This window comes from Bombus flavifrons, chromosome 4 (assembly GCF_040668555.2).
Source record: "Bombus flavifrons isolate JBK064 chromosome 4, iyBomFlav1_principal, whole genome shotgun sequence".
Lineage (NCBI taxonomy): Eukaryota > Metazoa > Arthropoda > Insecta > Hymenoptera > Apidae > Bombus > Bombus flavifrons.
The window spans coordinates 7182904-7198240 of NC_138445.1; the positions used below are offsets into that span (position 1 = coordinate 7182904).

Here is a 15337-nt window from a genome sequence, read left to right on the forward strand (position 1 = left end):
GAAGAAATAAATCGTCAACCTACTCAAGAGTAACCGAATGTTTTATTTTCGATTGTATTAATCGATGTTACCTTTAATTTGAAACTGTAATAAAAATATTATTTGTTGGCTATTTTTCATGATGGTTCTGGCATCGGTAATCAAGGTCCATCGAGACAAGCTTGCAACATCATGTTGTCGTTACGTGTCACCGATTGACCCACATTGCAAAATACAATTTGTCAACTATTGATCCGGCCTCCTCTATGATCGTACATACCTTCTCTGGCTATGAGTCATCAGTCCGTTAAGGTGACGTTTTAAAGTACAATTAATCGTTCTATTCAAATGACGGATCAAGACTTTGTATTGTATTGCGCTTAAGAAGAATTAATACCAAAAGGTCCCAATTGCATATTTTATTTTTATATCTTTACTATTTAACATCAAATTTATAATTGATAATCCATATACGCCGTATATTATCTAGTTACATGACATCGAGAATGCTTCTGACAGTTGAAATATGTAGAACAAGCGGAATATTGCAGATTGAAAAGATTAAAATGTAGAGATTGAAAACTGATGAGTATACATATACGTATAAATTTTAATATTTACATCTAGCACAACTGTAGCTTTCATTTTACTTTTTATCTTTATTGTATAATTAGATCGTCATAATTTAGTAAAATCGTATATACATACATATATCTTCCTTTTGTCAAGAGAAAGGCAACAGGTGATGGATTTCGTATTTTTAGTTGGAGCGGGATATACGTAAATCGGGGCAATGAACTTTGCGGTGAACTTGTAGTTCGAAAATTTTTTATATTACTATCTAGATAATTCTTTTCTTTTTTTTTTAATGTAACAAGTTAGTTGCAGACAGCATATGGTAACAAACATTTTTTCGACAGTATACTGTCTAGATTATCTAGAGTATTAGATACGGTAAACCGTACGAATGAACTGAATGAATTCGTGTATCAAGTTGAATGAAATATTCATATGGTTTCTTTATTTAACATAGGCACCTTCGCGAAACTCAATGATACATTAACATATTAAGAATACTGTAATTCCATGCAATACGAATATTTCTTTCGAAAGTTTAAAAGAAATAACGGAGAAAGAACGCTTTCCGATTGTCAAAATAACGAAAAGAAAAAAAAAAGAAACGCAAGCGTGTAAATTATTGTCACGTATTAAAATTCACGTGTTAACGAACAAACTCAGAAGTAAATGTATCAGTGATTTTTTAATAATAGAAACACGTGATAGAATAAAGTAAATATTAATTGAAGAATCGACATAAATTTTAAGTGTGAAAATATCGTATCGATATTGCAGAGGTAAATTTTCGAAAACAATCTTTTATAAGACTAGGTTTAAACGTACATATACATATATGTATGTATGTATGTATTAATAGTAATATTTACTGGTGTTACAGTGCATTCAATCTATAGGATATGATTTGAAAAACGGGAAAATAAAATGACGAAAGATAAGTTATAGATATATCACATAATTTAGTCTTGTTTTAATATATTAAATGTTCGGTATAATATATGACTCTCATACTATATGTTAAATCATAACGTAAACAACATACACGCTAAACAACTCCATTTTGACGTATCAATAATTTACACGAAAACTGTACATTATATCGCTTCTGTCGGCATAACATTCACTCGCACTGTAACAGACACGCGGAATAATTTTTATCACACTTCTTACACATTCCTACTCCAATTATGGAGTCGTTGAAATTGACAATTCATTAATGATTAGAAAAAAAGAACATTCGAACGATAAAAGGAACATATATAAAATACGGACTACCAATATAAGTAACGATCACACGCGAACGAATCCTGAAGTGTTTTCGTCTTCGCAAAGCTACGTTTCTACCTTGAGGTTGGATATGTAACTCTGACAATATGCAACACTGCGAAATCGACAGAGGCCTCCCAAAAAATGAGTATCCTTCGATGATACAAATGGATATTTAGTAAACAAACAATTTACTAAAATATCATGCTTGCGACGCACCGCCTAGCCAAACGTGTTTAAACTTCGCCTTTTAACGTCATTTATCTAGTTCCAAGCCTCGATATATCGATGTGTGTGTGCCAGTGTACAGATCACTGATATAACACACAAGTCAGAATTTGTAACAACATTAATAAAATCGCAATGATATGTTCATTCTTTTGATCCGTAATTTATGATAATCGTTAATATGCACTTACGATATAACAAGAACTTGTCTATCCGAAATTATAGAGACACATATTATACAGACGTGGCGTTTCTTACAAATATTTCCTAAATCTTAATTGTTATACTCTGAAACGATAGCTTCGCGCGAAGAGGAAAACGATTACTCGAATCTAAATGATGTTACAAAACATTCAAAATAAGCAAGATAAGCAACGAGAAAATTAATTCCCGTTACATCTAATCACTAATTGTAATAATTAGCACGCGCAACAGCATCTAAAATCGTTGCGGTATCGAGTAATAAAAATCACGATTGACCTTTATGTATAAACGTACACTTTGGTTTATGAATACATTATATAATTACACGAAAGACTCGATCTTGGTCGGACGAGTCCATAAATCGGAGACAAGTTCCCTGTAAACGCGATCTCAAGACAGAACTGTGTATTCTTTACCCGCATTTACGTGATTATCGTGGAATCATCTGTCTCGCTATAATTGAAGACCTGTAATTTTGTCAAAGAACGAGATTCATATACACACATGCTTAACATCTTATAAGCATTTTTCTACTCACTTTGTTACCTATGTATTTACAGCTCTTATTTACTAAGAATTTAATAAGCCATACTCGTATAAAATTTGTATAACTATCAATGTTCCCTGTTAACAAAAATAAAAATAACGTCGTTTTCTTATCGCTTAAAATACTGCAAACGGACATATCTACGACATATTATAATTACGCGTATAATGAGAAAAATGAAAATAAATTTTGGACAAGCCACTCTTTGATCAAGCAATACATACTTTGATAATACGCATTTTAGTTTCAATACGTATTCAAAATTCAATTTTGCGCTTTTACTCGTTCCATCTCGTTTCGCGAAAGGCTTTGTTTAGATTTTTGAATAAAACAATGTCATTGTCATTTTATGAGTTCTACGAACGAAAAAAGAAGGAAGAAAAGAAGCGTTTAATGAGCGAACAGTATTATTTTATCTACTTCGATAGCACCGTCATTTCATCCTTCGCATGAAATTCTAGTGGATTACGCAATTTTATATATTTCCGCTGAAAATACATTGCCGTAATTCATCGTCGATATTATATTTATACGTAAAAGCATAAAATATGTCACAAGCCACAGGTCTTCAATTCGCAATAGAATTCGCACACGAAGAGAAAAGAAGCTTTCTACGATCCTATTGGATTTCTCATATTCTATCGTTCTTCTTCTTCGTCCTCTCTGGACATCAAAGATCTGCCATAGTAAGTATACGTACAATACGATCAGGTACAAGAGTAGCATCTCGGGGTTGATCTGTTTTTAGAGAGGACGAAGCTTCTTGATCGTCTTAAACTAATCACCTTCAGCCTCCTTGATTTCTCTGATTTCATCGACCAACGTATAAAGCGTACACGATAATCTTGCTAGAAATAATTTTTGTTCTTTTAAGATACTCGAATGAACGTAGGACGAATTATTTGCATTAAATTTCGACTTGGAATCACATGCAAATAAATAAAACTGGCAAACACTCAACACATACGATTAACGATCCATCGAAACAAACGAAGTTTTACATATGGCTTTGAAGAACTTTTTCTTTATACTTGTAATACTATGAACCATCGATACAAAGAACGTGCCGCGATGATCAATATTAATGAATAAATTAACTCACGATGTTTTGTAATACCTAGTATCGAGACGAAGGTGTGAAGCTCTTCAAACGTATGACAGTGATCATCATCTGCTGCTCCCTTTGACATCGTGTTCTGTTTATTCTTCGTTCTAAAAAAACAGGTAGAAACTATCCGTGTACATTTGTCTCCATTTCATGTTTCCGCGTCCATCGAAATAGTGACTACTGGTCCGCCTGTTCCCTAGTTTCTTCGGTATCGGACACTGACAGCGTCCTATCGTGATTCGTGCAGTTGTCTGTTTTACATTTGGATTCCGCGATCTCGAGCCAATGTTGTTTATTCTTTCTAACACCTTCGACCAACGGTTCCAATTTATCCGATAATAAAGCGAATGCCTATTTACAAAAAGTCACTTTATATTTAAGGACGTTCGGTTTAACAATAGCAAGAAATATTTGTAACGTGTTGAAACAACAAGGATCCAAATACTAATCTATCGAAACTAACAGCGTGTAATTAATTCAGGCAAGATGAGATTATTACGAAAAGTAGAAAGCATTGCGATAAACTAACATAAAGGAAATAAATAGAAGACTATCGTATATTAATGAAACGAGACAATAAAGAAATCATAGAAAAGTGGCAAGTCAATTTCGATTCTAGTGAAATTACTGTATCATTTTGTCATCATTAATCATTATCAAGAAACGTTGTGTATTTACTATAATAGGTAAATATTAAATTCGTGAACCTTCTCCCCCATATTTAATGTAGTGAAATAACGTAACGTGAAAGCAACAAAACTGTATATAATATTGCAGATGGATATAATGCTAAAACATATTAGTTTACGATTTAAAAAAACAGCATAATTTTTTACAACATTCCTGATTTTATGAACGCTACATTAATGTTAATATACAGGGTGATCCACACGATTGATTCGAGTTATAACTTCCTTACCAATGAAGTTACAGAAAAGTGTTAAAAGAGAGAGACGAATGGAGAGATGAAAAGAGTACTACACATTCGTGGAACCATGTTTTTTTTTTTTTTTTTTCATTTAGAACTGCAATGATAAATGCGCAATCAACAACTGTATTCTTTTTCTAAATGGAAATTTATATCCTTTTACATAGACAGAGTCCTCTTGTAAACATTTCAGACAACACCTTCCAATTGTTTCTATAACTGAGTTAAGGTGATCTCCGGTTATTGCTGCACACTGCAATATTATCCGTTGCGTTGCATCCGCTGCAGAATTTATGGGATTTGAAGCGATGAATCGCCATGAAGCGTTTGAGAATCTCCTTTGATAAAGATATTTTTTTTTAAATATCACGATTATTAATAGTTTCTTTACAACTGCACTTATTGAATTATTGACTTTTTTACGTAGAATGACAAGAGGAATGTATCTACGTGAAAAAATGTATACGTTTCCATTTAAAAAAATAACGTAATTGTTGATTGCACATGTACCATTTAAGTTCTAAAAAAACATGATCTTTTTCTTTTAATATATTTCTGCAACTGCACCGATAACGGAGTTATAACTTGAAGCAATTGTTTAAATTACCCTATTATTATATCTCTTTTACTGGTGTATTAACTTAAATGATCGATAATGTGATTTAACGATAAGTTAAAAATTGTAACAAATATGATTGCTTTTTAGATGGTATTTTGCTATTGTCGATAGCGTAGAAAGCTAGTTACCTCGTAAATAGGGAGGCATATCGAATCGATGAAGCCAACTTGCATCATTGGCAGTTGGTCCTCCTTTTCCCGGTTCATAATGTCCTGCAATATCATATGAGTAACGGTGCTATTTTTGAATCATGAATAATTAACTAATTGTAATATGTACAATATTGTAAGCAGAAATAACTTATAACTGTTAGTAGTAGTAATAATTAGAAAATCATTAGTTATAAAATAAAGTATTATATCATGCTGGATTACAATAAAACAAAATATATTAAGTAGCAAATGGTTTATCTATAAAAATTCAATAATGACTTCTATCAAATATACCTTTAGTTGATACCACAGATTTTTATTAGTAAGAACAAGAATTATTGGTTTACCATAACATGTTATTCTTACTATTTTTGTATACAATTACTCAAAAATCAAAGAATTACTCGTTTCAATTTTAAATGTTACCTATTATTAGATCTGATTTTCTAGTATTTTAATATTATATTATATTTAATAATGCGCGATAGAGAAGTTCATTTCTCTACAAAAACTTCACTTAGAAAGATACATAATACATCTAATGTTGTTATTTTAATTACTGTCTTTTATAACTAGGTTAATGTCTACATTGTTTCCTGTTACTTATAACTACGTTATAATTAAATACTAAAGTTTAATTTAGCGATACATACAATAGGAGTGATATTGAGAGTCCGCCTTTCGATATCTCCTTGTTCAAAAAATTCGCTGCTAACTAATTCTGCCACTCTCTTTTCAACATCCCAAGGCTTAGTTATGGCTGCCAAATCACATACGGTCATCAACATCCCTCTTAAAAGTTCTCGCTGATCACTGTAACCCCAATTGTAACTTCCACCTTGAGCTAAGGTAAGGAAAGCCCCTCTTCTTCGGAAGTAAACCGCTAGATCGGTAGAGAGGATTGCTTCTTCGAGAACTTTTACCACACGAGAATATTCTTCGGGAGATAAATTTGATAAAATTTGATTTCCTTGACTACTTAATATCATAAGACACTGATCAAAATGATGATGTTCCATCGTTGAAGTTGAGTAAAGCTGCGCCAATGGCGAAGATGCTCTGTTAGTCAAAGATTTTCCCCCTTTGTATTACCTTAATTTTTTACTCAAGCAAAAATATGTTTTCTCCTCGGAACGTTTGTACTTACTTGATTTGGAAAGAATTATTCGTGCCCCGGTGGTCCAGATCGTGACACAAACAAGCAATAATTAACGCGAGACATTCAATTTCACCAAAAATTTTCCACCATTGCGTGGCCTAAAAAAAAAATACAAATTTATCGTTCGTTTTTAACATAATTCCATTCAATTTAAACTTAATGGCATTACGTTTACTCACAGTTAGAATGGCAAACATCATCTGCGCAACATTGAACGCGTGACGCCAATTGTGATATGTGACGTTTCGGTAATTCTTTTTTACACTAAGAAGCCAACGACAAAGAACATCGTAGTCGATATGAAAACGTTCTACGAAGTCAAGATCCAAAAACATTCGAAGACAAGCTGTTAGAGTTTGATTGTCTTCCATATGAATGTCATCGAATTTAAAATCGTGCAATTTAAAATACGCTGCAGAAGGCACTCTTAAACCCTAGAATTGGGAATCGGATTTATTTTGTGCTATATAAAGTATGTGAACGTCATTGAACAGTAATTTTCGAATTCTTTGGAGAAGAAATAAAAGTAAAGTCAAATACGTTTGATCTTTACTATATCCAGCTTATAAAGCTAGACTTACCCTTAATCTTTGCGCATCTTCCAATGATGCGGAAGCATGGTAACTGAGCACTTCTAACGTGACACTCTGTTTGGCCATCGCTATTACAGCTTTCTCATACCTAAAGAAATGATTAAACAAAATCAATCCTAGGGAATTCATTCGTTCCAATCGATTAATTATCAAACGATTTCAACAGTTTATTTCTTGCATATTTACATGTGCGTATTGTGAATTCCCATGCCACAGAAGATAGCAAATGCCTCGACGAAGTTCTCGTCATTCTTCGTAAAGAGAAGATCGTCGAACTTGTTGATCAGTTGAATGACGCCGATAATCTGACCCGACGAGTTCTTGATGGGCATGCAGAGAATAGTACGATGTCTAAAACCAGAACCATCATCTACTGAAGGATCGAATCTTGGATCTTCGTAGGCGTTCGGTATATTCACGGTCTAAGGAAACGCAATAAAATATTTTAGGTTATAAATTGTGAAATCGGACAAAGTATTACGATAATACATTGCTCTGTTAACCAGTGCATTTACCTCGCCGGTAGTAGCGACATAACAAGTGATGCCGACATTTATAGGGAATCTGCCCTCGAATGGACTGCGTGAACAAAACCGAATACATATAAGGTTTCCGAGGAAATTGAATTATTGCTGGTAATTGAGTGAAGAGAAATGAGAACGTAATTACAAACTTCATTCACCTAGTGCGAGAATCTGAATCCTCGCCGGTGAGGTCGTTCGCCTCGAAATCAAACACTCGTGAGAAACTGCCCTTTGATGCCTTATGCACGAGAAGAACCTGTACAGAATATTGGATTTTACATTAAAAATGTTCTCTTCTCTGTATACGATACAAAGTACGTATATACCCGAGAAGGAGAACGCGTTTACCTGTACTCGTTGACACTGTATCAAGGATTGCGTATGCGTTAGAATCCTTAAAACCATATGTTCTATCGTGCTCTGCTCTTCGAAAATCATCCTAGCCAAGTCCAACAGAACCTACAGTAGCGAATAAAACGCGCGTTTAAAATCACCAGCTTGTATCAAAGGCACAAAAGAAAATGGAAAGACCATAAACACGAGATTATGAACAATTTATGCATTATTCTTTATATTGTTTCATTATTTGTTACTCGTTACACGCTTGTAATTTCACCAGTTACAGAGTATTCCGTTTCTTCATCAACTGACCTGATTTCTTTTCACTTCTAATTGACTTTTTTCATACAGCTGCGCATTCCTTAATCCAATTCCACAGAATTGCAAGTATCCAGCGAAAATCTTTTCGTCTTGCGTAGTAAATTGACTTTCACCACCGAGTTTGTTGATAACTTGTGCAACTCCAATAACATCTCCGTTGCAATCCTTTATTGGCATACATAAAAGGGCTCTGGTTCTGTATCCCGTTAATGCATCAATTTCACGATTGAACCTCGCGTCCTAAGAACATATCATATTTATTATCATATAAGGAATAATTACAGGATACAATAAATAATGCTTCGGATAGTTATTTGATTCGAGGAATAGCACTAATTTTCAAACCCAGTCCTTGTGTAAACGTATATATATACAGCTTCACTAGAATTATTCGAACGATACACGTCTTTTATACATCTTTTTGCTTCTACTATAAAAGTTACGTAAGAGTGCTTTGCTATTGTTGACGCATACGATTCTTTATTGGAACAATGAACACTGTCTTCATTGTACCATTAGTTAGAAATTGTACGTGTCATAGATTTCAATTATTCGAGCAATGTACATCGACTATTGATATCGTTCGTACAATTGTGACCACTAACACTAACAATAATAAACTATAAACAGATTTGAAATTTTGCAACTATATTATATTAGAAAAGATAGAGGAACAAAATTAAGAAAACGTACAATAGCTTCTAAATATGTAAATATCAATTAACACATTTGTTATTCACCTTGATACAGAGTTAAAATTTTAATATTTTGTATCGATCTAGCAGTTAAATTTTATTTTGCAATACACGTGAAATCGACAAATCAATTCTCCATAGAGAAATAAATTATAACTGATAATACGTAGATCTGATGTCTACGGGCTAATAATTGCCGTAGTAAAATCGAACAACGATAAATAAATAAAATAAGATCTTTTAAATATTGATATATAAGTACAAAACTCAAACGCAGTTCTTGATAGTTATTAGTTTGCGCGGTAATTAAAACTAAAACAAGTTAAGTATTTAATTAAACTTAGATACTTCAGAAATACGACGTCTTAAAACGTTATGAGTAATTGATTATTAAAGAATTTAATGGAAACGTCGATAGTTTGAAGTTGGAGAACTGTAACGAAATAAGATTTCAAGAACTTTAATAATGTGCTTTAGCTGTTACCAGTTTTCATTGGAATAAGAAATAGAACTACGTAACTTCAGAAAGGTAATAAAATGAAATAAAATTCATAATTGGAAATAAACGAAATGTAATTTTAACGAACATTATTATGCTGTGGTATTTTATGTTATTTAATATTTAAAAAAAAAGATTAATTTGTAATATTTACACATATTGCGTTACTTGATTTACATATAATCTTTGATCCTTCTATTTCAATTCTTTTTTAGGTATTGGTAATTACACTAATTAATTATAGATTAATTATGTTAGTATACTTCTTACGCTCATGGTACGCGAAATATAAGACGAAAGAATACTTGATAAGCATATAATAATTAAAAAAAAAAATAGAAACATTTTAAATTTTCAAGACTGAAGTCCTTACAAAGAATGCTCTCTGTGAATTCTAATTAGTTTTCAATTTTCACTAGTTTGACATTTCATGTATTAATATTGTAATGATGCTGATCTAAAATATTCAATGTATTAACGTGTTCCGTATAATTTTCGTCTTTTTCATTCAAATTACTGCGTCACGATTATATTACGGAGCATAGATTTATTACACTAAATAATCTAAATTGATCTTTTTCTATCCTCGAGATTACAATTTGTTCAGATATGGATATTCGGTAATTAGTTTCGCGATTAAGTAATCTAAATAGGATTTGAAACCGATATATTTCAAGGTGTTAGAAATGAAAATGTCGAATAAAACTTTTGCACGGTTCTAAAATATACAAAACTGGAACAATTAATACCTCTGTTCTCCTTATCTTAGAAAGCAAGAATGTTACTAATCGTAAATATGTTTGCCGTAGTTATTAATATGTTTCGCATCGTCTATCGAAAATACAAAAAAGAAGAGTGAGAAATTAAAAACTGGACAAACATTACGTGGCGGACTAAAAATTTTGAATAGAACCCGAGCGTTTATCGTATGTTTGCATTTGGATTTACAAACACAGAGTTTTGGATTTGCCAAAATATTACGAACGCTTCGTTATACAATAAAACCGTATTACGCCACAACTGATGAAAATATTTGGGATACGTCAGACGTAACGCACAATTTAGTCGGCTACCAACGCAACTTTAACCTGCGCAAAATTTATTGGCGTTTGCTCAGTTTTCCTACATTGTACCTAAAAAAGCAAAGATTAGGTAATCCATCCTTAAATAACAATTAGAAACACAGTTTCAATTAAATTATTCTCTGATAATATATTTCTTCCAAAACATTGATATTTAATAAAATACGTCCTCTCTTTGTTTCTTTTATACGTACTTAACAGACAAATAAAATTATAGTGTATAAATCAAAATAGATGATATTATATAAATAAAACTACGGATCATGTTATTGTTAACTGTATACAGTTAAAAATATGAGAGAGATCCAGAAAAATGTTCTAGACGACACTTGTAGAATTTTAGTATAAGGCACAGGAAGGCTGCGACTAAATTTTCAAATGGAATCTTGTAATCCCTTATCATTGTCTTTTATTTCTGTAAACAGTAAATTTTGTCGTTTCTCCGATCGTGAAATACTTTCGAAAACACATATATAGTCAGTCTAGTACATTACGTTATCTAATACCTATCTAATATCATCATACAATCTTGTACTGGTTTTTGCAAAGTAAATAGTAAATCCCCTTGCCTTGTAAGCGTCTGGTATGTTAACAGGTTCTCCGCTTTCGGCGACGTAACCGACAATTCCCGTGCCCCACGGAATTTTGATCTCGTCCTTTTTCTCCATTTCGAGCAGCGTCGATCTCGAACATACGTCAAACAACTTGGACACTAGGCATCTGCTTCTCGAGTATCCTGTTCCACGTTGCTCGGAGCTTCCGTTTCCTGTTTTCCCTGAATTTGCATTATCAGTCGAATGGTTCGACGAGGAATCGTAATTTTGCGAAGAAGGCATGCAACCACCGCCTCTTTCGCCTTGAACAAGGAACAGAGAACCACGATCGGCATGTAGCAAGGTGCTGACATTCTGCAAGATCTTGTGACACAGCGATCTCACGTCCAACTCGTTACAGATATCCTTCACCTGCGAGCAAATTCGTTGTCATTGAATATTGTTCGATGGAAGCCAAGCATCGAGGAAAATCACGCCGAAACACCATTTTCTCTGCAACGATACTGTTGTACCCAAAGTACTGTTGTGTACAAGTTTTTCAAAGCAAATAGAATTCTGTCCCTTCTATTAGTTACGCCTTGGTAGTCTTGTATCAAAGGCGTCAATTAATTCCTACTACTGGAAAACTCAATTACCAAACTTTCTAACGTTGCTCAGTGAGTAAATTGCAAGTTTTAGAAGAAGCTGTCGATGAGTCGAAGATAAAGAAAAACATCGTTGAAGTGCCGTGTAATTACGTCTGTACACTATACCGTTCGTTTAAAAGTATCCAACCAGTTGATTATTTCTAACAGTACGAAACTCAGGCAACAGGAGTGAGAATTACAGACGAAAAGGTCTGCGATGAGTTTACTCTTTACCGCTATCGTTGCGTAGATAGGGTAGAGTATTTGACAAAATTAATTTTAAAGACCAACATGAAAAATTAACGTTTGTGCGTGTGTAAATTTTATAAATTGCTTTGTCAATTACTTGTAAATGCTCTGTGACTGATATTTAATGCATCGACAAATCGTACATTTAAATAATAAATATACACCCCTGGCAAGTCTTTTAACAAATAATTAAATTTGTTATCTTATTATTTTGTTATAATCATTAATTTACTGTTATCAAAAAGCAGACATTTCAGTGTTTACTAGAAATCAGACAATTCAACCGGATACACAGAATAAAGTTTACTTAAGAATATTTAAGCATATATTGCATTTATTTTAAAAAATATATGTAACTTCACTAAGCTTCTTCATATCGTCAATAATATAAACAATCAATAAGCAAACTTGTAATATCGAGTCACGAAGAAAAATGTAATCCTTGCAAATGGGTCAAAATCACAGCTTTAAAGCGGCAAAAGGTAGACGAAAATTTCATTAAGCAATGATTTCGAATGATGTATCACATAGTGCACATGTACCTAAAAGCGAAGATCTTTTGTAAAAGACAAAAAATCTAGTTTTAAAGGACCTACTTTTAAATTCTATAGTACATTTAGTACATTTTTTCATGTCCCTCTTTCCTATAAAAATGTTTAATACAAAAGTGCAAATTTTTAATTGCCGAATTTTAGCATATTACTACTTTGATACCTTGTCCAGCCTTTTAATTATTTCCAGATGCACTGATATATTTTTACAAAGAACAAAACACACGATCGATGTAACAAACAATATACTTTCATTTCGCAAATATATCGCCGATCTCTAATTCCTTAAAAAGGTCTGCACCTCTGTTAAAACATATTCATCACGTAATGCACCGTTCGAAACCATTTCACTTTTTATCTTCTACTGTTTCAAGATCATAGCTTCGCTCACTTCTGTGAATTGTTCTACATACAACATTTTTATACTCCAATTTACCGTTAACACGTATCTTCGGCGATACTGTGAAAAAAGAAAAAGTTAAATCCTATTGAGATTTTGACTTATAATACAGAAGAATATTATCAACGAATCATTTGGTCTAATTTTACTTGCACTGTACGTTGTTTTAATTGGTTGAAACAAAGAGTTATACTGCGTACGTATGACATACATATATCTGAAGTTTAATAACGTTTCAATAATTTTCCGTACGACAGCAATTAATGATTAAGGGAACAGAATCTTTCAATTCGAAAAGCTAAAAATTGTATAACTATAAAACGTAACGTTATACATATATAAAATTAGAACTGTTTAGAAGCTGAAAGGTTGTCGGTGTTCTGCGAGGAAAAGGTGTTTCAGATCATTAAACGAAGACGAGTAAGAAGAGAAAATCAACGAAAGCAATTGGAGCACGTACCAATTCAAAAATGAGATCCTTCTCATCGAGATGCCTCAATTCGTGTCTGGACCGTCTCTGAGGTCTGCCCGCGTTTCCCGAGCTAACCTGCTGACCTCCTGGTTGGCCCGAATCCCCGGGCGAAACACTCAGAAAGGTGGGTGTCCCGTCGATCGTGTTCACGATCGGCTTTAGCAAACCACCGCGTTCGAACTCGTGAGCTGAGATTTTTCGAACAGGCGTTGTGGCACCTGATCCGCCAGAACCACCCCGGCCGGAAGATGACGTGCCACCTGCATGGGTGGGACTGGATAGCTCCATGCAGCTGCTCGACGATGATGTTGGCGTTGCGTGCGAGACCAGCCACATATCTACCGTCTGTCTCGTCACTTTCCTGTCGAACGATCCAGGTTACAATCTTAAATGAACAGTGCTTACAGAAAATACACTGTAAGTGCCAAGAGACGAGTTTTTCAGGAGCAGAAGAAACCTTATACGTTAATATAGACCAAATTCGTGAAAAAGACAAGTGTATCTGTATAACCTGTGTGTGCTATCTATTAGTTGTAGAGAAAACTCAATGTTCCATTATTTAGTTCCATTTATTAGATTATTTAGAAAAGACAAGGAACAATTAATTAAAGTTTATTGACGCTTATATATAGCTTGCTCTATAGAGGCAACGTTGTGACACCATTTTCTAGCATTATTAATAACTATTTAGAGATGGAAATTGCACTTGAATTCTGTAGTAGAGTATTCTCACTGATATGTAGAACACTTTCCAATAAAGAGTCAAATTTTTCAATTTTGGCACTTACAATGTTTGCACCCTTAAAATGCCTTGTTTATTTTATCATTATAATATCGTGTGACAGTTACTCTTAGATTTTGCGCCTGTCTCGTCACTTTCCTGTTCAACAATTCTCGTTACAATCCTAAATCCTTCACTTGTTTATTTTATTATTAAAATATCGTGCGATTTAGTTAGTCTAAAAAAATTCGCGTTTATCGTATTAATCGACCCGCGACAGGACAACGTTAAGATGTTTACAGTGTCTGCGAAATGTTGTATAAGCCAATTATTATATTATTTTTTCCCTTTATCGATTTCACTTTATAAATTCTGTTCATCATGTAATCCTTTCCAATTCCAAATGGTAAACTATTTCTTAACACTGAAAACTAGATAAGATGTTTTTTGCCGGTAACTGCTACTTGTAAATGTAAATTTATACACATGGGTAACTGACCGTACGGCCTGCAAGACTCATACTACTTGAAAACATCGTATCGTCAGTTGTTGACAACATTTATCCTCCCTTCTTTTTGCAAATTAACGCATTAGTTTGTGGCGAAACTTATACGTTATGGTTTCATTTTTGGTCACATTGCTTTAAATACGCGTAAATTATTGTCGCTCGTACTCTTAATAGCTCCTTAAACGAGTACAACAAGAATCAGATATTAGGAGAAGATTAGTGAAAATTATATCTCTACGAAAGCAGCCAATGAACATTAAGAAGCAACAAATGAATAATAGATGCCTGTAATTTGTACCGCTCCATTAAAAGTAACATATTTGGAACATAATTACACGAATTATTCTTAATTGGTTGATAAAAAGAGTATTTAGGAATAATAAGGCTGTTCTCAAAATAAAAAAATAGGACGGTAATTATGCCTCGAGTATTTAGTC

General features: G+C 33.3%; 1 protein-coding gene across 9 annotated transcripts in view; it reads right to left on the reverse strand.

Annotated features, from left to right (window-relative positions):
• Positions 1–973: 973 nt before the first annotated feature.
• LOC138179322 (dual 3',5'-cyclic-AMP and -GMP phosphodiesterase 11) overlaps positions 974–15337 on the reverse strand; it is a 140503-nt gene continuing 126139 nt past the window's right edge. For 8 of the 9 annotated variants that reach the window (XM_069111983.1, XM_069111982.1, XM_069111987.1 and 5 more), the window contains 13 exons: positions 13660–14032; positions 11389–11784; positions 8535–8783; positions 8232–8342; positions 8042–8139; positions 7875–7938; positions 7546–7781; positions 7348–7447; positions 6946–7200; positions 6755–6864; positions 6261–6666; positions 5584–5667; positions 974–4259 (listed from right to left, as the gene is read on the reverse strand). In XM_069111983.1, coding sequence (XP_068968084.1) covers positions 4086–4259; positions 5584–5667; positions 6261–6666; positions 6755–6864; positions 6946–7200; positions 7348–7447; positions 7546–7781; positions 7875–7938; positions 8042–8139; positions 8232–8342; positions 8535–8783; positions 11389–11784; positions 13660–14032 — 2656 coding nt within the window. In that variant the 3' untranslated portion in view covers positions 974–4085. The remainder of the gene's footprint in view (positions 4260–5583; positions 5668–6260; positions 6667–6754; positions 6865–6945; positions 7201–7347; positions 7448–7545; positions 7782–7874; positions 7939–8041; positions 8140–8231; positions 8343–8534; positions 8784–11388; positions 11785–13659; positions 14033–15337) is intronic. The other variant, XR_011173017.1, reaches the window with a different exon arrangement.